We start from the raw sequence: 25559 nt of genomic DNA on the forward strand, positions 1-25559 counted from the left end.
GTGGCAATCCGTAAGCCTACCTCTGCTTTCCGGAGGGGAGGAAAAAACCTTCCCAGGTAATTGTGGCTGGGCTGGGTGTGACCCTTAAGAATGTCAAACAAAGAGAGAGTGGCTGGCTGCTTGTCATATCGGATGAAGAGAGGACTTTACCATCTGTGGTCATTTCCCACAGCAAGCACAGCCCTCAGCTGGCGTGGAAACAGCGGCCCTCACCTGCTCTCTCTGACAGCACTGACAGTGGAAAGGTAAGCTTCTGATTTCCTGTGACCTTGGAGTGTAATTAGTGAGTGAAAGCACCAAGTGGTTTGTTTTCTGTTCTGATGTAAATTTATCAGAGGTTTGTAAAAGGAAATCAAAAGGTTTGGGTTAAGATTAGTTGTGGGAGGTAAAGATGTTTGACAGTTTCGAGGTCCTGCATTGCTGGGTAACCTTTGTAAGGTTGAATGACAAGTAGTTTGACTAGAATCTCCTTTAGTGTCAATTGAAGCACTAAACACACAACAACCAAAGGACAAGTAAAGAGCAGTATCTTTGTTGTGAAACACAAGAGTTTATTTTTAGAAGTGATTCAGAGATTATATCCTTATTGGTACTTTACTGGAATAAAGTAAACACTAGCACTAGTGTTAAACGGCTGATTCCTTGGATTTTGTATCCACTTCTATGTTTCTGGGCAATTTCTTGTGAATTAACAATCATAACATGGCCCTGTCCTAGATATTAGCTGCAGACAGAGCTGCGTGAGTATATTGTATATTATAGTTGCCACTAACATAATTTCTTGTGTTTGTGTGACCTGGCTCTGTTAGGGTGGAGGGATGTTTGACACTCTGTATGAGTGGTTCTGGTGGGAAAGAATCTGGCTGCCTGTGAACCTGACATGGGCTGACCTGGAGGACAGGGAGGGCCGGGTTTATGCCAAAGCCTCACATCTCTACGTCACTGTCCCCTACACCTTTGCTTTCTTACTCATCAGATACCTGTTTGAAAGGTTAGAGCTACACTCTTCCACATGGTTATACTTTCCCAACAGCACATCATTCACTGTTTAAATATAAGACAGTACTGTATATTACAGTTTAAAGATTCCATATGTATTTTTCAGAAAGTCAGCAGGCTGTGGGTCACCTGGGCAAAGATGGGAAGTTAGGAAGTACAAATACTTAGTTAGTGTACTTAAGTGGATTTTTCTGATATTTTTACTTTACTGTTTGTTTTTGTGCCGACTTTTTACTTTTACTCCTTACAATTTAACACAAATATCGGTAATTTCTACCTCTTACATTTTACAAAAATGGCTCGTTACTTATAGTGCGGGTGCGCGCCACACGGACAAAAGAGTGAGAGAAAAGAAAAAGAGACTAGCTGTCCGGAGGATAATCAGATTGTGTGTGTGCATCTTTGAGAATTGTAAATCGTATGACTTATGTTGTCATTTCATTTAAGCCTGTTGTTGTATTGGTCTATAGTTCTTGCACATTTAAAGAAAGTTAGCTAGTGATTTTGTTTTTGTGTTCTTCACCTGTTAGCTAGGTTGCATTTGCTTGATTGTAATAAAGCATCAACAGAGAGAAGTTGTCTCCGTCCGTGTTTTAACAGACACACCTGGGGGCAAGGTGGAGCAGAATCAGGTTTAAATAAAGTCCTAATCTAGTCCTCATTAACAAGTCTACAATCATTTCACTGAAGTTATTGTTGTTACTGTTGATCAACACCATAATCAATCTAATGAATGATTGATGGCGGTGACATTAGCACATAGCAGTATGGATGGCGACATGATTGAAAATGAAGAAAATGGAGTACACAGAGATTTGGCAGACAAGCAGCAAGACGTTCCCAATCATCCTCAACCTATCTGAGAGAGATGTTTGAAATAGTAACAATGACTCATGGTCAATGTGCTGCAGAACTTCCTAATTAATGTCTGTTTACTTATTTATATTTCATAATTTCTTTCTTTCCAGAAGCCATATTTGAACACATCCATGTAAATTTCTTTAAAAGTTAAGGGGACAATTAAAAAAGAAAAACTGCATCTGTGAATTCTCACAGAATCACAACTGAATTCATATCTTGCTGCTCAATCAGATATTATTATCCTGGAGTCCCAGTCTCTGTCACAGTAATCATCTCTGTGATGTTTAAGGCACAAATTATTTAAATTATAGGCAACAACATATAAAGAGCCTTTTCTCCATGTCCACTGAAGTTTCTTAGCATGCACTCTGCACATGCACTCTGCACTGCAAGCTTTGCATAAACAATGGTTGTCATTCGCAAGGCTAATTTTACTTTTATACTTCAAGTACATTTTCAAGCCTGTCCTTTGTACTTTTACTTGAATAAAGAAGTTAAATCAGTACTTGTACTTTTACCAGAGTTTTTCTTAACACAAGTATCTGTACTTCTACTTAAGTACAAGAAGTAATTTCCCCATAGGGGATCAATAAACAGATAAAAAAGTACTTTTGCCATTTGTGCGCCTGGGTATCTCACCTGGTGGAGTGTGCACCCCATAAACAGAGGCTCAGTCCTAGTCGCAGGGCTGCGGTTTCAGTTCAGACCTGCGTTCCTTTGCTGCATATCTTCCCCCTTTCAATCCTACTTAACTGACTTCATCTGTCCTAAAGTAAAGGCAATCCAAGACATAATAAAATCTTAAAAAACGAAAAGAAACTCAGCATGCTGTTGCTCGTGCACAAGCTTGCACTCTGTAGGGGCGGGCATCCTGGGTATTTTTAATTTTTTAATTTTAGTTTATTTACATTGGCTCAGTGCTGTCTGCAAATTATGTTATCAGCTAACATAACAAAGGAACCAACAGCAGATCAATGGTAGCTAAGTTACAGCTAGCTGGCTAACATTAGCTAGTTGGCTGCCCCTGCCTCTTGGCTAGTAGAAAGCAATCATACACCTTTGCTTTGTATGATTAACCAACTTATTCAACACCGTTTGTCATAATGCATAAGTTATTATCATGGATCAAGTTAACTGGCTAAGTAATTTGTCTAGCTAGCCAACTAACAGCCTCTCAGATAGAATTGTGATACCGATAACTTTAGCAAGCAAGCAACCTAAGGTTAGCAAGCAATGGATAGGGTTGCTAATGAAGTAATTTGCTTGGTTCTTTATCTGATGAAGTAATTTGTAAATGGCAAGCTAGCCGATTTACCAGCCAGATCAGCCTCCAGAAGTCTGGATTAATTTGCTGTACTCAAGACAGTATTTTGCTATGTTAGCTAGCCAGCAATTCATTTGTGTTAGCAAGCAAGCTAAAGTTTGCATACTCAGCCGGTTAAAACCAAAATATATTTTCCGCCAGTGTTTCCTTTAGGATTTTTTTTTTTTCTATAACGAGTGGGAAAGGATTTTGTTTTACCTAGAGTTCACACATGCTGCGTTTCCATTACACATTAGAAATTTAGCAGTGGCAGCCTAGAGACGGAGCTAAAGTTATTGGCCGTAGCAATTCAAATTCAGCTAGCGGCGCCAGGGAACCCCACCAGCGCTTCTGAACCAGCACTGCTGCAGTCCACTAGCCCTCTGGGCCCCCCCGGGGCTGCGGTTTGTATTGGCTGAATTTGAGTTGCTACAGTTTGAAAAAAAAATGATGGAAAAATATTTTTGGATTTCTAAAGCTCATTACTATGGTTTGTAGAATTGTTAGTTGTGTTGTAAAGTACACAATTTGTTTGCTAAAACAACGGGATAAACAAAAAACAATGTAATGTCTGGTCAATGTAAAAACAAGTATGCTTAGTAGTACTACTACTAATATTAATAATAGTAATAATGATAATATTTGTAAATGATAAAGGCCGTTTTTGCTACATCTCTTCCACTGTCCTCTACTAACATTTTTAGAAATGAACCCAATGTGTGTTTACTGTGTCCCAGGTGGATAGCAACACCAATTGCTGTCTCCGTATGGATCAAGCAAAGAGTCCATCTGAAAGCAGAGGACAACCCCATCCTGGAACATTACTACATTACTCAGTGTAGAAAGCCTGCTCAGGTAAACAAATTATGTTAATTAGTTAACATCATGTTCTCCGGTCAAATTGACCCGTTTTCCTATATCAATGTTCTTTTTACCCAAAATACCATGATTGATTCCACACAACGCTCTTTGGCAAGTACAAATCTCTACTTTTATTAATTTTGGGGTGTCTTATTCCATTTCACAGCATCTAATCTATGTGTATCCATCAACCTACATTCCTTTAATTTTAGTCTAAATATTTATTTTATTAATTAATTAATTCAGGACAATGCACAATGATAAACAAGCACAACAGTACATGTAGATGTGCCAGATTGTAGCCCAGGGGCTAATTTTCATCTGCAGTCCAATAGGCAGGTTGAAGTTACAGTAAAAATACATAGAAAGTAGCATTTAGTATATAAAAACAAAAAGAAATAACAAGAAAAGAAGAATAAAAAAGAAAAAACAGGACAGAAAAATGGAAACACAAGTTAGCGGTTATTTGGTTTGCTCTAAGCCACAGCTTTACCTGGATCTTAAAGGGGGCCAAAGTGGGACGCTCCCTTATAGTTGGGGGAAATGCATTGCCTTTAATAGATGGTGCATTATGGCTGGAGGAGGTTTTTCTGAAAAGAAAATCATAGTCCCTGTTTACAACAGCTCTTGTTAGCCGAGTATGTCTATATTTAATAAACTCCAGCAGTGGAAGTGGCGCCAGGCCATGAAGTACTTAACAAAAAGGTTTTTTTTACATTTAAAATAGGACAAGATCTATTGAGCCATGTTTGTATGTGTGTAAGAGCTGTTGAGAGAACACTTGTTGCCTCCACAGGATCTTTTGCTTCAAATAATTCCTCATTTCTGCTTTTCTAACCTCAAACAATAGTTATAATTTCCTACAAATTAAGTTTATAGACCATAAATTCCAAAAATAACTGTAAGACAAAAGCTAATAAGTTAGAGTTACATAGTGTTGAAATGAAAAAAAGTGACATTCAAAAAAGCATCAAAAGTGTTGAAAAAAAGGGACAAAAACTTAAGAAAAAGTAAAAAACATCAATAAAAAACATCAACAAAAGTGTAGATTTTCAAGGGTTAACATGCCTTAACCAAACCTCCAATCACCTGTCAACCTTTACCTGGTCAACCCATCCTGCTGTGTTTGTCTCAGATTTGATAACAGGCAGACCGTGGTTGGCGTCTTAAGGCATAATAGCATCACCTCAAACTTGAACAAACACTACCATTTTAAAAAAGACAAACAAAAAAAGTGATGGCACCAGGGATGAAACCACCACACTCTTCCTCCCAGACCAGCCTAACACTGGGTTTTCAAAGGCAGCTTCAATGAAGGCAGAGTGGAGCGGTTTAATTAATTCCCTGTGACCCTAGACCCCTCCCCTTTTCATCCACTCTTCTGTTTGTACCTCCTAAATTTTCATTACACCTTTAAATGACATACTGTTGTGGTGTAGTGAAGTATAGTTATTAGTTAACTTTTTAAGGTTTGGGAGCAGGGCCAAAATTATACCTAGTTAACACATTCTACTCTGTTTATCTCAGATTTCTCGACCCACCCTTCCTTTCCCTTAATTCATTTTCCATCCTAACTCATCCATACCCACATCCTTTCATCCTCCCATGTCTTCTTCACCCTTTCTATTCAATTTGGTGCATACTTCTCCCATATCTCATGAATCTTTTGGGGGGCTTTTAATCAGCTCGGGTGGGAACACACCTGACACGAAGCCCCTACAGTATGCCGGTGTTCAGTTTTTCCTCTTCCTTGACACCTCGTCTTTGCATCCATTCATCTGTCCTTAACATCCAGTACCTTTTCCTTAAACCTTTAAATTACAAATTGTGGTGTGGTCCTTGCTAAGCCCCACTCAAATGTATGTCCTGTACAGTGGCCTCTGAGAGCGCTGCAAGTTAGGAAAACATATCATGCAAATAGACAAAACACATTCACCAATCTGAACACATACACAGTATTTACAAAAAAACGCTGTGAATACTGAAAACACAACTAAATACTGAACATCTAAATTACACACATTTTAATCCCTCTGCTTGTATGCATGTGTGTGTCTGTGTGTGTGTGTGTGTGTGTGTGTGTGTGTGTTTGTGTGATTTCACTCACTTTCAGGCAGACATTGTTGGGCTGTCTAAGAAAAGCAGTTTGTCAGTGAGACAAGTTGAACGCTGGTTCAGAAGAAGACGCAGTCAGGACCTTCCTGGGGTCCTAAAGAAGTTCAGAGAGGCCAGGTCACTACTGTGTGTGTGTGTGTGTGTGTGTGTGTGTGTGTGTGTGTGTGTGTATGGTCTAGGTATAGCTACATTTGTGGGTACCAAAACCTGTGAAAACAGTATACTTATGGGGACCTGACTGCTTTGTGGGGACCAAAATGCTGGTCCCCATACCGTTAAGGGACTTTTTGAGGACTAAGACTTGGTTTTAGGAGTTGGGTTAGAGTTAGGTTATGGTTAGGGTGAGGGTGAGGGTTAGCCATTTAGGTTTGATGGTTAAGGTTAGGGTAAGGGGCTAGGGAATGCATTATGTCAATGACTGGTCCCCACAAAGATAGACAGACACGAATGTGTGTGTGTGTGTGTGTGTGTGTGTGTGTGTGTGTGTGTGTGTGTGTGTGTGTGTGTGTTATAAGTAATTATAATAAGTCTCCCTTCCTTTTCCTACAGCTGGAGGTTTGTCTTCTACCTGTTGGCGTTCATCGGAGGAATAGTAGCACTATACGATGTGAGTAGCTTGGAACATGGGTCCATCTCGACCAGAAAAGATAGTACTGACAAAAGCAACTTGCGTTATCCATGGTTAAATGTTAAAGTTACTACTAGCGGCCTTGTTGGTGTTTAATTAAAGCTCTACCCCTCTAAATTTAAAGTAACACTTTTCTCCCCATGTTTTTTTGTAGAAAGAATGGTTTCATGACACTCGGGAAGTGTGGACAGGTTTTCCAAACCAGGTTTGTACAATTTTAAACACCATAATCATCACATTGACATTACAACATCTAATTAAATGCATTTCTATAAAACGTTTGGATTAACACATGTTACTTAATCCTTCAGGAATTGATGTGGACAACTTGTACTTCTGGTCAATTTTCATTTTGATACTAGACACTAGATCTAACTCAATGAGCCCAATTTGGCCATGTGTGAAAATGTTTATTACAAAATATCACATCATAAAGAATCAGTTAAACTACAGTTTATGCCTAACACAGTTTTTAACCTCACATGTGACTTAATGGAAATGAGGACAGACAATTAAAATGTGCTTTACACTGAAAGGCAACAGTTTGTCCCTGATATAATATTATCTATGATAGGCTACAGGTTAAAGAGCACTGAGTCTAGTATAAAAATAAATATACTTCCCTGAGGTCTTTTGGTCTCTGTACCCCATTTTCAGTTTCTTTAGTTTGTTGTTGATTTGCTTGACGGTTCTGTTGAACCCTGCTGCAGCCATCTCGCGCTGTTATGTTTTTGAAGCTCCCTCTAGTTTATTTAAACTTCTGTCGAGGACTACAATATGCAAGGTGGCAGTTTGGCTCCTACACAGACCACTCCTTTGCTCATGTCCTTACGGTTTTTTTCTTAAATAGCGCTTACAAAGTGTAAATTGGTTACAATAATCCGACCCCAACCCATGACATCAGTGGTTCTTGGTTCTAGATGAGCAAAGTGTTGGTGCCACTCTGGAACTAGTTTTCCTGAGATTATAGGAATATAATAATCTCAAATAAGGGAGATTATTTGGCAGTTGAAACGCAAACAACTGGTTCAAGAGTAGGCACCGGCTCCAAAACGGCCCTCAAACTGCCTTAGTGGAAAAAGGATATGGTACACCTTGTTTGCTGCTAGTGTGTTAGCCTCAAAGCAAGCATAGAAGAAACTGATGTCTTGGCCAGAGAGGCTTCTGAAGTGTCCCTCCTGGAGGAGATTGTTTTGTATTCTGTTATGCGCTGTAGTACTTGCCACAAGTACTTTGTTAAACAGCACTGCTCATTCATTATCAATACATAATATAACCAATGCCAATTTACCTATGCCAATACAAAATAATCTTAAAACGCTCTGTTAACATAAGCCTTGAACATGTATCTTAAACATGTCAGTTAAATGCTGAGAAACCCCTTTCTGGACATGAAGAAGTACTCTGCCCTCATGTGGCTGCACACACACCAGCAGCTGCTGATTTCTTTCTGTGACTTTTTTGTTTTTACTCTGTAACCTATGCGACTTGAAATGTAGCCATGTACAATACTTGAAATAAATATATTCCAGTACAAGTATCAAATTATTGATTTCTCACAAAAAATTACTTTGTTACAGCAACCAGAGAAAATGTAATTACTGACGTCCACCCCTGCTGTATGTGATCATTTGTTTTTCTGACTAAGAAAAACAATTAAATGAGAGCAGATAAACAGCGTTGTGCATTTATATGCAGTATAAATGAAGATGACAGTGACTTGAACAGACAACCCTCCGGTTCCCAAGCCAAGTCCCCACAGACTGAGCTTCTAGCTAAAATCTCTTGGCTGTCATCAACAGTTTTTGTTTGTTTGTTTGGTGGACATAGAAGACCAAAAAAGATGAAGATCTTTTCCAAAAAATTACCTGAAAACACACAATCCAGTTTAACATACTGGGATAGGAGTATGTGATCCCATAGCTTCATTATTAGCCTGCACTTACCTGTGAAAAATGGAGATGAGCAAACAATAGATTCTTCCACAGTTCCTTCCTTCCAGCTAAAGGGGTCAGGACAAATAGCAGAGCCCTGGGGGACAAACAATTTGTCTGTGACTGAGATTCACTGGAGTTTCACGTTACACGCTGTCCATCCTCTTTCTAAATCTGTCTCTGTGTCTGTGTCTCTCTCTGTCTACAGTCCATGCTGGAGTCTCAGTACTGGTATTACATCTTGGAGATTAGCTTCTATGGCTCTCTTCTCTTAAGGGTTGCCTTTGATGTCAAAAGAAAGGTGAGTAGTGGTTGACTTTGTTGAATCTCCTGCACTCCTGATCTTTGAATCCCCTTTTTTTATTCCCATAATTTCATATTTGTGAGGTAATATATGCAGTTTTAAAATATAGGGTAGTACTGCAGAAACGTAAAAGTCTAACGTGTCAATATCAACATTGTGTCGCAATCTGGCATAGCAATTTACTTTCATCAACATATGAATAAGTTATGGTTGGAGAGGATGGACCCCGAGGGCCTCAGAAAGGTTTCAGGCCATTGGACATTTGCTACATGGCCACAAAAAATGTATGTGATTGGGCAATATAAGCTGAATTTTAACTCTTTAACTACTACAAGCCATTTTTGCAAAAGGTATCTTAACATGGTGCAGTCTGTGCTATAGTTTACCCGATTAAGTCCTCAACAAAACTGCTAATTTAAAAATACTGCACTGTGCAAAAAAAAATGTTGGGAACCCATGCTCCAGAGGTCCCTGTACCCTATCTTACAGTTCACTAAATCAACCAGACCATGTAGCTAGTGTGAGTAAGGTTTGCCGAGGCGGAGGCGAATAAACTAAGTATTGTATGGAATAGTATGTATTTATTCCCAGGATGGTAACGTCAGTCTCATGCGGCCATGTTTACAGTGCAAGCCTGACCCCAAAAATAATTAACTAAAGAAAGGAAATGTTTAAGAAACAAAATAACATGGATGACAATGACTAACTATAAACAAAACTCTAAACGGCTAAATGTAAACCCTAACTATGGGCCCTGGGAGGTCTCCACACTTGATTTACTTAGTTTCCATGCTGGTCCAACCAATCCCCCATGGACTCCTATCACCTCTTTGATGTGTTTTTGTTAAACCATGCCACACATTAGTGGTACCACAAACATGTGTTGTTGGCTGCCTTCTGATACGTTCCACAGGGCAAGGCAAACCCATTGACAGTGGGGCTTAAGCACAGCGCTGTCAGTTGGTCCATTGAGCAAAACAGCAGCTGTCTCCACAAGTACTGGATATTCATGGTCTCCAAAGGGAGATTTTGGTGAACCCCCAACCTGTATTGAGCCATCTTTAAATATCTCGTATTATGCAAGGTTTATAATTGTTATTATGCGGTTCATAAAGGTATTCTGAGGTTGCACCAGAATGGGTTTACATGGTTTAATTTTCAAAAAACACCATATTTTGCTCGTACTGCACATTTCTGCAACTCCTCTTTACACCCTGTGTATTGAGCTCTCCGTTTTAGCTACAGCGAGGCATTTCTGTTCTATTCCATCTTCGATGGTAGTTGTACATATGCAATAACTAGGTAAGGACCATTGGCCTTCATAAGCAGAGTAGCAATGATAAGAAGGTTAGTGTGAGCCAAAACAAACCTGAGAGTCAGACCCTGAAACACAGGCAGAACAACCCGAACCAGCTTTGCAACCTCGACTGGAGCAAGACGTTTCAGAGTGTTAAGTTATTTAAATGTTAAAAAATTAGTCTTTCATACACAATGTTTTAATTGTGCCATGTCTCCTGGACATGTCGATACAACTACCTGAACTTGGGTCGAGTGCGCGCTACACTAGCAGCAAGACAAGCATTATAACATGTGTTACAAAGTGACGCTAAATGACACACGTTTATCCCGGGAGTAAAGGCTGGACTACTATAGAGTTGTTTGGAGCAGGTTGTGATCTGTGTTTTCTGTTGGAGATTGTAACTTCCTTTCGGGTGGACTTTGGGCTTTTTCACTTTGTAAACCTATAACATGCACAGTTTTACAGTTTAACAGTTTAACCTCATGATAGTGCTGGTGAGACTCTAGTTAGGTAGACTTTCGACGATCTCATCATCTATTGAACCAAAAATTAGGAAAAGGAGCTTCAACAGCAGCTATTGTAAATTGAGTCTGACTGTTAATTTCCCTTTCAGATGATGAAATCATGAAAGCACAAATAGGCAACTTTAATCATGAAATATTATGTAACACTTATAAACAAACAAATACGGATAATAGAGGAAACTCTATTGCATATATGTCCTGCTTTAAGGGTATTGCATACCCTTAAAGCAGGACAACAGCAAACAGGGACAGCAAATGTATTAAATCCATAAACAAACAGGACAAAAATGTAGTGTTTGATGAAAAATCGAAAAGACAACTGATCAGAGAATTATGTGCAGATGCATTAAACAATTAGAAATAGATACCAGCTGTGAAAACATTTTATAAGATAAGCTTACCTCATACAGCTTGCTGAACTCTTAGAACTTGTGGGAAACATAAAAGTTGGTAAAAGTCCCAGCCCTGACGTTCTGTCAAAAGACTCTTATCAGTTAAATGTCAATGATGTAACAAACGTCCTCACAGAAAGTCTGAACAGAGGCAAAAACTGTTTTATCAGGGTGTAACGTGTCTGTATGGAAAAGGGGATGAAAATGACATTGGTAACTATAGACATCTGACTACAATGAACACTGATTATAAAATATTAGCCAAAGGAATTATGAATAGATTAAATGACATATTAGATGACGTTAAAGAGAAAGACTTAATGTGTGACATAAAAGGCCGTTTCTTGTTGGAAAACATCTGAACATTGAGAGAAATGAGAAAAAAGCCTGATTGAAAGACTTCTATCTAATCATGCTGGACCAAAAAAAGCCTTTGATTATGTTTCTAGAGACTATTTATTTATTGAAGTCTAATGGCTTTCCAGAAAGTTGTATTCATTTATCAGATGTCTATGTGTTAAATCTAGTGTGCGTGTAAATGTAAATGGTGTTCTAACACTGCCCTTTAATGTAGAGAGGGGTAAGACAGGGCTGCCCTCTGAGTGCTGCTGCATCCTGGCCACCAGCCCTGATTAAAAGTTTGGGGTCACTCACAAATTTCCATTGGACTCCATTATAGACAGGATACCAGCTGAGATAAGTTGCCTTGTTTTTTTTAACCAGGGCAGCAGTTTCCAGATTACATTATGTGCTTACATAATTGCAAAAGAGTTGTTTAATGTTTTCTTAGTTAGTTTTTTAAAATAATATCAGATTAGTAAACAAAATGTGCCTTTGGAACATTGGATGAATGGTTGCTGATAATGGGAAATGTAGATATTGCATTAAAGATCAGCCACCCACTCAGATCAGCTGGTATCCTGTCTATAATGGAGTGGAATGGAAATTTGTAAGTGACCCCAAACTTTTGACCGGTAGTGTACGTAACATGGTTACTGAACTAAAGAGAAGAAGAAGTCTGGACCCTTAACAGCTCCATCTTTGGAACATATTGACCTTGTGATATACAGCACTTTACGAAAGATGCACGTTATGAAAGACTGTACGCACTTAGAAAAGGAGTCTTGTCACCAAATGCACTTTACTAGCCCATTTTAGTTAAGTTTGTTGTGTTCTATTTTAAAAAAAGTAAAGACTTAACCACGTTAATTTACTGATTGATTTTATTTTTTTCTCCGTAGGACTTTAAGGAGCAAATCATCCACCACTTGGCCACACTGGTCCTCTTATCATTTTCCTGGTGTGTCAACTACATTCGTATTGGAACGCTGGTGATGGTTGTCCATGATGCCTCTGATGTTTTATTGGAGGTCAGTCACAGCCACACATCAATTAATTTAAACAGCAAGTCCTCCAAACCATATGACATGAGTCATAATAGCTGCTTCAACAAACAACCTATGGAAGTGTTTTTAGGGGGACGACACTTTCTTATCACCTGTTGATACTGGATTACCATGCAAAACTCTGATTACTTTGTTAATGTAAATTTTTCTTCTTAAAATATCAGTGCATGAAAACTATGGTTAAGTTTATATTGTGGTATGGTCAAATAAACCAACCAGGTGTTTGACATGTTAAACACCTATACAACTCATTTCTCTTTCAGTTTGCCAAATTATCCAACTACGCCAAATGGGAGAAAACCTGCCAAAGTCTTTTTGTTTTGTTTGCCATGGTGTTTATGGTAACACGACTGATCATCTTCCCACTCTGGTAGGCTCATAAATAAAGTGTACTTGTGTTTGTGTGAAAGAAATGTATGAATGTGCTACATTACAGTAAGCTTTAAGTATGATAATTCAGTTTCAAGTCAAGTCAAGTCAACTTTATTTGTCAATTCTACAATATGTATCAGACATACAGAACTTGCACGGTGCAATAAGGACACGTACAAGTATAATAGAAAAGATAAGAAATATATCCAAATAAAGATTAAAAAGACAAGTAATATGTACAAATAAGACAACAAAGAAAAGTAATATATACAATAAAAAAGTTATATGTACAATACAGTAGTACATTGTAAAAAGTGCAAATGTAAGGCAAAATCTAACAGCACAGAAAATTAAAGATGAATATATTTAAATGTGCAATATAAAGATGGTTTGTTGTGGCACATTCACATTCACCCAACAGTTTCCTCCCAAGGCCGACCCTGGCTCTTGGTGGGCGACCATCTGCCTGGAATAAAATAGAATCAACACTCTTAAGCTTTTTCAAAACAAACTGACTTTAGGCATTTAAAGACCTGCAAATACAGATGAAGGCCTCACGGCATGTTGCATAAGATTTTATTATTTTAAAATAGGGGGATCTAACAAACTGAGTGTATATGAGAGCTGATTGTATTTGCGGAAGACATTATTAGTGTAACACAAATGAGAAAACTAAGACCATAGGTCTAAATTTGGTTTGTCTTTTATCCAGGATCAATTTTTGGCTGAACACTAAGAACATCCCATCCACCATCTGCTCACATAAATTGTTTACAGTATTTCATTTGTACTGAAGAAACACACATCACAATCTAATTACACAGGACACAGGTAGAGATTTTGACTTGTTTCTTTTCCGCTGTGTTTCAGGCTGATTCACTGTACCTGGGTCTACCCCATTCAACACTACCCTGCCTTCTTTGGCTACTACTTCTTCAACGTGATGCTGGTGGTCCTCCTCTGTCTGCACATATTCTGGGCCTACCTCATTCTCTGCATGATCCGAAAATTCATGTTTGGCACTGTAAGTCTGCTCTATAAGAAATGTCTGTCATCTATCCATTTTTCCAAATCTGTTTTATTAGGAAGAAAATATTTGCTTAGCAACGCTATACCACAAATACCACTTTTTTAGTATCATACTTTAGATTGAATACTCCCAAACATTGCCACGGTTTAGATGTCCGTTATTGGTTGTTGGTCTTAAAAGTTTGGTTTTACCGAGTGCGGTGCTTCACTCTACACGGAGCAAAGCCAAGACATGTGAAGTGGTGTTGTTGGTAGCCTAGTGGTTACAAACAGGCTTGGTAGTGAACAACATGCTTATGTGCTGAAGCTTGAAGTGATGTAGTTTTATGTGGAGTGAGCACTGCCATAGCCTTTCACAGTCTTTTTTCTATATTGTCAGCAACAAGTCATACGATAACTAAGAAGGCAATTTGGCCGTGTGTGCTCTGATATGCAAACTATCTTTTAAAGGGACATAGTGCTGTACTGTAGATCAAATTAATGCTGATGTGAAGAGCGGTTCATGTGGATTTAAAAAAGGAACGTAAAGTAGTAAAGTATATTTAAAGATTAGGGAATTAGTTAATCACCACCATCAGCAGAAATTTGTAACAGAAATATAGACTGTAAAAACAGTGGACGTAGCATCAGTAAGGTCACCGTTTAGTTTGTGGTGCCGCCATTGATCTGCACGTATGGAAGAACAGATGATCTGCAAACATTTCCTCAAGTTTCCAGCTAATGCTAGCAGTAGCTAGCTAGCTTGTTTGGCAGAATGCTGAACAAGACATTTTTAGGCAAAACATTTCTTGTAATGTTTCTGTGTTGCATTCATGATGACCAAGACAACCAAATTTTAGCTTTAGCTTTAGCTTCAACAAAGTGTTTTATTCATAGAGGCTCGTACAGGCTAGGGTGACCAGACGTCCCCGGTTTCCGGGGACAGTCCCCGATTTTGGCGACATGTCCCCGGCTGGATTTGTCCCCGGAAATATCCCCGGTTTTCACTGTGACTGACAGACCCGAAATTGGAATGAAAGAAAGAAAATACTAACAAAACGTAGCCGATAGTTGCACACCCAACATGCAGGCTCCAGACAGCAGAGCCCGCAGTGCTCAGAGATGTTCTAGAAGCCGTGTTTCACGATGCTAAAATCACAGATTATTTACATGGAGTGTGGTGGGTTTAGCAAACGCAATTTCGCGGACTTTTATGTTTTAAAAAGGATCTTAATCTTTAACAGAAAGGTCGACCTCCTTAGAAATCCTTTCCATAATGTTGTCAGACACTTAGAATATTAATCTGAGTCTGTTAGCAGCAAAACAAGCACTTTTATGAACGTAAATACAAGCTGGACAATGTTCCTATTATCTTACATTCTAGCTTGTTTCCGCCGACTGGAGCGATCTCGTTTAATACTGCATCAATGTCAAAGGAAAATATGTCCTCAATAGTTTTTATTTTTTCTGATTCTCAAGGAGCTGTTGCAGAAACAAGCCTTGAGCAATAAAGCAAAAGCTGTCAGTAGTTCAGTAAACATTACAACATTAGCCTATGAAATATTAAGACTTTCTATCTTGAAATATTAGGACTTTCTATCTTGAAATATTAGGACTTTCTAGCTTGAAATATTAAGACTTTCTATCTTGGAAATAGTAGGACTTTTTATCTTGAAATATTAGGACTTTTTATCTTGAAGTATTAGGATTTTTATCTCTTTTTATCTTAAAGTATTAGGATTTTTTATCTTGAAATATTAGGACTTTCTATAAAGTATTCTGTAAATACGCTTCTGAGGTGAAAATGTCCCCGGATTTTGTCTGAGAAATCTGGTCACCTTAGTACAGGCATAATGTCTTTTTTGTACTGACTGACTGACTGATGTTAACCTATATAACAGCTATACTGCAACACCAGCAAGCAGCACTCAAATGCCTTGAGGGATGATCTGAAGGTTAAAAAAAAAGGAACGTGGTAGATTGAGTGTGTTTTGTAAATCAGAAAAAAAGCCAACCTCTCTAAAAATGTCTTTTAGACAATGAACCCCCTTCTGTTCCCACTGTGGAGCTGTTATAGGCCTCCCACCAATCAGGAGTGCTGTATTGATGATGATTGATGATTGAGAAAAGGTTTGCCAGTTATAAGCTATATGGCAATATGTTTCTAAACGTTTGGAAACATAGAAGGGATGATTGAATTGAGAGCAAAATCATTTAAAGGGTTTTTGTAAAATAAATATATATACATATTATCCGCAAATAGTGAGAGGTGATGCTGTTTGTTACAAATGCATATTGGTGACACCCTAATTGATTGGCAAATAGCTTGAGCCAGAGGCTCTAGAGAGAGGACAAATAGTGCGGGACTCAAGGGGCAACCTTAGCGTGAAGATCTAGAAACTGGAAACAAAGAGGAGGAGGTGCATCCGGTTATGACTCAGGCTAGAATACATAACTTTAATCATATCAATGAAAGTGTTACCAAAGCCCATTACCTCTAAGACTAATCATAGAAAGCCTGTCAAAGGCTTTCATTGCATCAAGAGAGATAAGTTACATTGGGGCTTACTGTCTTCTTCTGTGTCAACAATGTGGAGAAGCCGTCTAACTAAACTTGTTTTTATGAATACTGTTTGGTCAGAGTTCACTAATTTTGACATTTGGGTCTCAAATGACAGGCTAGGAGCTTTGCAAATATTTTTTAAAAACAGAGTTAAGCAGGCTCAGAGGTTGATAGCTAGAGCACTCTGTAGGATCCTTATCCTTTTTCAAGTGTCAGGAAATCAAGGCTGTGTTAATATCCCTTGAAAATGTGCCCTTCTCAATAGAGAAGTCATCATATCCAGAAGGAACGGGCCCAATTGTTCCGAAAAAGTTGCACCAATTCAGGGGAGATCCCATCAAAGCCCGGTGATTTTCCCTTCTGCATATTCTATACTGCCAATCATTAGTCAGCTTATTCCTCTGCTAATAATTGAGGCAAGTCAAGCTGATTCCTCCAGCTGTCACGGTGGGTTTCATCCAAAGTAACCTCTGATTCATACAAATTGGAATAAAATGTCTAGAAGGATGTATTTATTTCAACAGGGTCAATTCTAGGATTACCATTTGAAGATTTACTGGTGGAAATATCTGCAAAATGGTCACTGGACCTTAATCTCATGGGAAGTAGATGACTAGGTCTAGCACCTAGTAAGTAAGGGTGCTGTCTATTCTATGAATTAGAAATTCAGATTTTTGTTTCATAATGTTGTTTCTTTCTTGACTAGGGATCGTTGTAAGTCTATTTGGTCAGTAAAATTTGTTTGCAACAATGAGTATAATCTGGTGAAGTTAGCTTCAAGGTTTTTGTAGTTGAAGTGACCGAGCTTTGCATGCATTAGAGCAGAATATGAACCATTAATTAGCATGTAGAGACAAAAAGCACAAGCTAAACATGTATATGTTTCTAAAAGAAATCCCACTTATTTGATTTATTGGATAGAAGTTATAAAGGAGTCAGGATAGCCACCGCTTACCATTGTTAAACACGCTAAAGAGGCGCTACACTTACATAACTTTTACTTTTATACTTTAAGTAGTTTTGAAACCAGTACTTTTACACTTTTTCTTCAGAAAGAAGCTTGAGATGCTTCTACAGGGGTCTTTTTAACACTTGTATCCATACTTCTACCTGAGTAATGAATGTGAACACTTTGACACCTGTTGACATTTCTTACTTTATCCTGCTGAAATGAAAACATGGCAGATCATTCGTAAATATGAATCAGATTAGTTTTCTTCCACGCTTAAGCCATAAACAAATAACCCAAATGATAAACTTAAAACAATTTCTTAAACATAGCTATAATAGTCCATTCTAAATCAAACTGTTCATGTTGGTGCCCATGTCACAACACATTTACTGTGTGTAGTTTGGCCTCAACTGACATGTTTAAGGAACCCACCAACTTATTGAGACTTTAGCTTATTTACGGTATCCCCCAAAGTTAGACAAGTTCATACATACCCTTCTCATCTCCATGAGTGTCTGTCCCACCGATAGCCTAGCTCTTCACAGATGCTGGAGGTAACCGGCTCCCAAGAAGTCACAAAATGACACCAACATTTTCTATTTACATAGTGTGATTTGTATAATCACTGAGTGTACAAAATAACAAGGTCACATGAGACACAGCCATCTTCTAACTATATGCATACTGGGAACTATTCTCCACAGAAGACAATTCTCTTTCTGCTACTTGAGTGATTTGCTCACAGAACCAGAGAAGCCCCATGGTGAGGAGCAGAGAGTAATAGCAGTGCTTTTCAGGTGCTGCGCTAATCACTCCTCCCAAGTAGTAGTGCTTTGCCTTCTGTGAAGAATAGTTCCCAGTATGTACTGTACACAGTTAAAATATGGCTGTGTCTCATGTAACCTTGTTATTTGTACATGCTGGGACTATGTTGGCGTTATGTTGACACTTATTGGGAGCAGTAGGTTAGTTGGAGCCTGTCATACTTCAGGATCTGTGGTAAGCTAGGCTAGCGGTGGGGAAGAGTCATGAGAAAGAGAGTCATCATCAGGATCCATTAGCTCTGTAGTTATCTTTTTGAAAAACAAGGAATTCCTAGTGAAGTGTCCATTTTTGGCCATGGAGCCATGAAGCCTTTAACATTGTTTACAGTGTATGGCTTGCTGTTATATGCTTGCTGTTAGGCTATATGGTGGGGTGCATTTGTTGTACTTTGGTTAATGAACAAGCACAGTGTAACCCAAAGTGAGAGTTATTTGTTGCAGCACGACAACAAACGTCTGAATGAGATTTCCTTTTGGCTTAACGACATTGTCCTTTGTTCTAACTTCAGAGTCTGATCTATTACTTGCAGCATTGCAGTGTATGATGGAATCTTTGTGTACACTTTTCGTTGAAACAATTTGGCAGCTGAGCTTTCTGTTGTGCTGTGAGGCGTCAATCTTTACTCATGCAGGAAGATGTCCAGGCTTTGCTTCCAGGGGATTCCTTGTGTTTCAGCTACTCAAACTACTTTGCCCAGCATTCTCATGAATGTTTCAGATGTGGCGTTGGCTTGGGGCCAAAGCAGTGTAATGCGGCGGTGATAAAACCCAAGATAGTCTGCAAACTAAGAAAACTGAGTCGTTGAGTCCCTCATGGGCTAACTGTAACACTCTGTCTCGGAGGGCAACGGAAATCACTATTCTTGTGCCCCACAGTACAATGTCAGATGTGTGGGATATTGTTAACTCATTATGAACTTATCTGAACTGCTTCAATGTGTCAGCATGTCGCGATTGGTCAGTTTTGTGCCATGTGTTTTATCTCACTGACCTCTTGAATAATTGGATCTTTAAGGGTCTTTGTTTTGATCTCAGTGAGCATCATGGCTTTTGGTGTTGCATGGTTTCCGAGGAAGTTCACATATTCTTCGGCCACTTTCGTTGAACGTGTGCTGTCACCTGTCTGAGATGAGATTGGGTGACGAGACATGCAGCTGGTATGTCAGCTCCCTTTCTGTACTCCACTTTAAAGTTTTAGGGCTGAAGCCCTAGACCCCATCTTTCAATTCAGGCAGGTTTTTTCGAACTGGGATTGTTCCATATTATTTCCAAGGCTTTGTGGCCAGTGACTAAAAGGAATGGATGACATAATATGGAGGTGGAAGTACTCACAGCTCTATACAATGGCAAGCGCTTCCTTTTCTTTATGTGAGTATCTCATCTCCACATCACTGAGTGATTGATTACAAACAAAACTCTAGCCTGAACTTGTTGAACTTACATTTTTCACGGTTCAGCAGGAGACTGCTTTCTGTGATTCTTTCAAACAGTGCTTGTAGGTTATTGTCATGTTCAGTCTGGAAGGCATGGGAGGCATGGCGATGGGTGAGACCCACGATGTCAGTCCAGTTACCTCCTTGATGACGTCATCTGCCTCTAACTTCCAAAGCTCATCCTCAACCTTCAGTTGTATGTGGAATGGCACACGTTTATGTTGTTGGCATGTAGGTTTGAGGTGAAGGTTGATGTGGAGTTTGACCTGAAAGTCCTTGAGTTTTTCAATCCCTTAAAATGGTATAGGATGATCAAGCTCATTTGCCACTGTGTGGTTCTGCAGTGTAGATGAAACTGTTGTGAGCACTTTAATCAATCCCAGTGCTTTGTATGTCACATAGCTCAGAACATTGAATCCACAGCCTTCAATCACATAGAATGTGCACATTGTCTTTTTCTGTAATTTTTCTATCTTTCAACGCACCACTGACAGGAACCAAAGCTTTGGAGCTAAAGGGGTAGATCTTGGTTGTGTTGGGACTCAGCTGTGGACGTGGCATTTGTTTCTTAAAACATGTTTCACTGACAGAATTTTCTGTAGCTTAGAACACACTGTTGCCATCCAGTTTGATGTGAGTCTGTGGCAGCTCCGAGATTGTGTCAGTATCAGCAACAAAGACATAGGCATCATCCAGACTGGAAGAGTTGTACTATGTTCACCTGGTGCAGCCTTTGTGATTTGATGGACTTTCTTATGATAATGGTTAGTTTTGTTCTGCTGTCGTTTAGTGTTAGTGTCTTTGGGCTTGGACTGGCACTGTCAAGCAAAGTGATTATATTTACCACAGGCTCTGTTTTATTTATTTTTAGCAGGATGTTCACCATCATGAGAATATTTACCTCCACAATTCCTGCAGCTGTTGTCTAGATGTTTTTTTTCTGACCATTTCAGACAGTTCAAGTGTTCTTCCATGGTCAAGAAGTTTGTTTAAGCTCAGGTTAGGCTTCTTAAGTGATTTTCTGCGGAGCCTGGACAATGCACAGCATATTTTTCATTGTTTGCTGTCATCTAAATGTCATGCATGTTTCTGTGTTGCATTCATGATGAACGAGACAACCAACCTTTAGCTTCAACAACAAATTGTAGTGTTTTATTCACAGAGGCTCGTACAGGTCTAAAGGTGTAGGTAGAAGTATAAGTACTAGGGTCAATAAGACTACTGTAGAAGCATCAACTCAAGCTTGTTACTCAAGTAAAAGTGTAAAAGTACTGGTTTCAAAACTACTTAAAGTATAAAAGTAAAGTAATGTAAGCTTAGCGCCTCTCTAGCGTGTTTATCCATGGTAACGTCTTTCGTGCACTGACTGACTGACAGATTTTTACTTGCATATGTAACAGTTATCCTGCAACGCCAGCAGATGGCACATTCTGACTGTGAACATCACATGTCCCAATTAACTTTGATAAAGTGGAAACACACAGTGAGAGGGACAACGGTTTAGATGAAAACACGGACAACACCCAAAAACAAGATGAGGTCTATTTAATGTACACAAGGCCATGGTTAGCATTGCCTCTGTCAGGATTGACAGGTCCTTAAGCAAAGGGGATATCCCATTTACTAAAAAAAGAACATATATAAATATCCTCCATTTATTTAAAAAAAAGGATATTTTTAAAATTAAATATTATAAAATAGATTGGACCTTAATTTACAAAATGTACATCACGCTGTATTGAACAAGACTTGAATCTAGTGGTTGGTACCATAAACTCATTGTGAAATTGTTTACTCAGGTAATAAATCAAGTTAGAAGTAGTCTCCTTTTCAGGTGCCCGGATAGCTCAGTTGGTAGCCCATGTGTAGAGGTTCACTCCTCGTTGCAGCTGGCCTTGGTTTGACTCCAACCTGTGGCCCTTTGCTTCATGTCATCCCCCCCCCCCCTTTAATTTATTCAGCTGTCCTGTCAATAAAAGCCTTAAAGTGCCCAAAGAAGAATCTAAAAGAAAGAAGTACTCTCATTTTCTCACATGCTTCTGTTAAAACAGACTTCTTTCTTTCTTTCTTTCTTCTTCTGGAATTTAGAGAGAATGCAGGTTTAAGGCACCTAACTGGCTTCACTTTTTCAGATCTGGAACACAAGATGCCAATCTGACCAATCCCAGTTATTGTTGTCTCTCTGGGTATCTGTGAATTATAGCTTCTGTAGCTGCGACTCGTAGTAACATTTTGGAGGAGGCACATCAGCATGGCATAGCCTTTGGTGTAATCCCTTTACGTAGAAGTATAAATTTAGCTTAACCCTAAACATAAGATGTTTTCGTGGATGGATTCCACCCTGAACTCCTCTCTCTGTGAACTTTATTGCTCTACAACAACGGCACACTGCATCTTTGTTTATTTATGATGGCACAGGAATGTAAAAAAGAGAAAGAAAACATTTAAGTAAAAGGATTGCCCAAAAGGTGTGGTCACTTGGTTTTGACACTATCAACCCCAAAAAGAACAGATAGGTAAAGCAACAGATGTTTACCTTTAGCTGGCACTTTCCTCTCAATAGCTGAGTAACCTTTATGACTGTCAGGAGGCACAGGGGAAGTAATGGAACAACAAAGCATGTGACTTTAACACAGTTGGTTTCTCATTACCTATCAGTCAGTATTGATTTATTTTAACACAGACTGTGACCTTTCCTTGACCAACTAGTTGTTGTTTCTGAACTAACTTTAACCATAGTAGTGAATGATTCCAGTTTAGAAGGAAAAATGCCAGTAGGTCATAGTAGTGATTGCCTGCGTATGCTTCTTGCCCTGTTGGGCTTCATTGTGGTGATGTTCAGCCATCAACTTGTGGAGTATGAGGTTATCTTAACAGGACAACTACAAAATAAGACCTGAGTTGTAACAATCATTATGCATTCAATTTAGATTACTTGTTTGAAGCAATCAGAACATCTGTTACTTTTACAATGACAGATTGTGCTTTATTTCTGACTCTTGTAAAAATAAACATTTCTGTGACTAGTTGCTACGCTACAGAACCTGCCAGCTGTATTTTCAGTAGACGGTCCCTGACAGCGCTGATAATCATTTAGCAGACTTTGGTAATTTCAGTGTTCTCACCTCATTGTGTCATTGTGTCATCTGTACATGGTTTGCCTCTGCTCTGTGAGCTGCTCCCACCTGGAGCAAATAAATATACTATCTATACTTATAACTATACCATCAATGTGATGGCACATGTCCACTGGCTGTGTCATTTCCACGCTTCACATTCATTGTCTATGTAAGCATATCTACTTGTGTCTCCCCCTTGTTATGTCACAGCTGACCAGAGATGAGAGAAGTGACATTGAAGAAGAAGAAGAGGAAGAGAGCAGCTTGACAGAGGATGAATGTAAGGACCATCACAAGCTTGGCAATGGATTGGCAGTTGGTGAGAAGAAGGACAAGAGAAATGGCTTTCGGTGCTTGTCTCCACCAGAGAACAACTGCCGGTCAAAGACTGTGTGCTGACTTGTGCTCAGTATGATCACTAGAGCCAGAGAGATGTGAGAAATAGAACAATGGCAAATACATTCATCCAATATGGACCAAAAATCAAGCATAACGTGATGTGATTTGTTTCTTCCGATGCTGGAACACAAAGCCCAGAAACTTGCTTGCTGTTATCACAGTGCTTTGAACTGCACACACGTACAGTGAGAGACTTGAGCCGTATTTGCACAGGACTAGTATTACCAGGGGACCTCATATGATTCACAAATAACTCCCCCACATCTGTGCTTCGTGCAGCTCATTTGCACGGGATAAGCAAAGTGTGTATTTGATTCAGAAATCAAGAATTGCTCCACCACATATACTGTCAAGGCTCTGTCGAACAACAGATGCTGATTTGCAAAGGACTATTTTAGCAAACATGGTTAGAATGAAATTTAACACCAACTTCCTAACCATACTGGCAAAAGTGTATAGGATATTACAAAATATCAGAAAGGATTAAAGGCTACAAAAAGAATTATTTACCAAATACTTCAATTTAGTAGATTTTACTGTAATACTCAATACATACATGCTTTGGAACAAAACAATGGAGTTATTTAATCCTATGAAAGGACAATACATAGCCAAGACCTTTGTGAAGTAAACTTAAGACTTTCTAAAGAAATGTTAAACTGTTAAGGCCATATTTTTGAAATATTAAAATGTTATGAATTAGTAAAACTTGACCCCGTGGGTACCCTGGCGAAATACGGTGGGTAATTAGTGTTACAATATTTACTTGACAATTTACAGGCATGGCCGATTTGCATAGACGACCTATGTAATGATTATAGCGGTTCTCAGGTGTTACTAGTCTAGTGTTAACAGGGCTTTTTAGATGTTTTTGGCTTGCCCTCTGTTCTTTCTTACAGTGTTGTTAGTGGCAACACTTCACTGCCCTGCAGACCAGGATAGATAACAACATAAAAAAAACACAATCCCCACCATGTGCTCATCACCACATCTACAGTATATTTGTTTCGTAGAGTTTGAAAATGTAGCAAGTGCCTCCGTGAGTTACACCTGCACAATTCAATTTCAATTCAATTTTCTTTATAGTGTCAAACCACAACAGGAGTCATCGCAGGACACTTTACAGATCGAGTAGGTCTAGACCACAGTATAATTTACAAAAAACGAACAATTTCTCATGAGCCTGGCTTCAGTGGGACAGTGGTGAGGAAAAGGCAGAAACCTTGGACAGACCCAGGCTCTTGGTGGGCGACCTTCTGCTGCTGCCGCTTGGGACACAGAGACTCTGATACAGATATAGCAGTTGGTATGATGCTCCTTGACACTTAAATGTCAAATGCCAAATCTGTGAAAAACACAGACGCGACAAAAAGAACAGTCTAGATCCTGTCCTTTTATATACTCGACTTCCCACACACTTTTAACATTAGAACTGTTTGTTTTTTTATGTATACATACTGATACTGATGGTTCAATACGGGTTCCTGATCAATACCAATTTTTATCAAAATCCATTATAACAGAAAGATTTACAACATTACGGTACAATTTTTTTTAGTAGTCCAGTCTCTCTAAATACTTATGCACACATGTGAGCACTGTCTCTGTGCGTAGCAAAGTGTTTTTTTCCCCATGCCTCTACGACATTTAACGTTAGACAGACAATCAACAGCATTATTAGATCTTGATATAACCATGCTGCATGCTTATTGGCTCACTGACATCAATGAGATTTACTCCTTTAGGTATGGAAAGTTGGTATTGAATAACAAGGCATTTTCCATACTCAAGACAATGGAGGCAGTTCGGTCGCTTCTTGTTTCACTGTGCACCTCTGCTTGCCTGGCTTCTCTGGTGCACGTAGTCCAGTCGCTCAAAACGTCCTTGGCACAGTTCAGTAAATAATGTTTGATGGGCCGGCATGGCCGTCTGGCCTGGGTGAGGTGTGGCGGTCATCAAGGTCCAGCTGCATTGAAAAGGGAGATAATTATTCATCAACAAGCACCAGCTGTGTCAACTCACTTGGCACTGCTCTCCTGAGCCACACACAAACACACAAACACACGCACACACACACACACACACACACACACACACACACACACACACACACAGGGAGGTTTTACAGCACAAACTGTATATCAGCATATTGAAATAGAAATGACTTTTCGCAATGCAAAAGACAAATATGCACCATATGAGGAAAATTTGCAATATTCCATAAAGTTATTTAATATCTTAATAATTATATAACTTGTAATA

General features: G+C 39.0%; 1 protein-coding gene across 3 annotated transcripts; it reads left to right on the top strand.

Moving 5' to 3' along the window:
* cers3a (ceramide synthase 3a) lies at positions 1 to 23657 on the top strand. Of its 3 annotated transcripts, XM_034876756.1 has the most exons (11): positions 6 to 245; positions 810 to 991; positions 3901 to 4018; positions 6138 to 6256; positions 6689 to 6746; positions 6922 to 6972; positions 8910 to 9002; positions 12463 to 12591; positions 12891 to 12997; positions 13870 to 14023; positions 23109 to 23657. In XM_034876756.1, exons 2-11 carry the CDS (start codon positions 819 to 821, stop codon positions 23295 to 23297), a joined length of 1191 nt encoding a protein of 396 aa, XP_034732647.1. In that variant the 5' UTR covers positions 6 to 245; positions 810 to 818; the 3' UTR covers positions 23298 to 23657. The 3 variants fall into 3 exon arrangements, with proteins under 3 accessions (XP_034732725.1, XP_034732806.1, XP_034732647.1); XM_034876834.1 differs by lacking the exon at positions 810 to 991 and having other exon boundaries at positions 1 to 245; XM_034876915.1 differs by lacking the exon at positions 6922 to 6972 and having other exon boundaries at positions 4 to 245.
* Positions 23658 to 25559: the final 1902 nt, after the last annotated feature.

The sequence above is a fragment of the Etheostoma cragini genome, chromosome 1 (genome assembly GCF_013103735.1).
Source record: "Etheostoma cragini isolate CJK2018 chromosome 1, CSU_Ecrag_1.0, whole genome shotgun sequence".
Classification (NCBI taxonomy): Eukaryota; Metazoa; Chordata; class Actinopteri; order Perciformes; family Percidae; genus Etheostoma; species Etheostoma cragini.

Coding starts and splice junctions, on each gene's coding strand:
- cers3a (XM_034876756.1), top strand. CDS start 819: ATGTTTGACACTCTGTATGAGTGGTTCTGGTGGGAAAGAATCTGGCTG. Junction 992..3,900: donor ATCAGATACCTGTTTGAAAG/GTTAGAGCTACA, acceptor ACTGTGTCCCAG/GTGGATAGCAACACCAATTG. Junction 9,003..12,462: donor CCTTTGATGTCAAAAGAAAG/GTGAGTAGTGGT, acceptor TTTTCTCCGTAG/GACTTTAAGGAGCAAATCAT.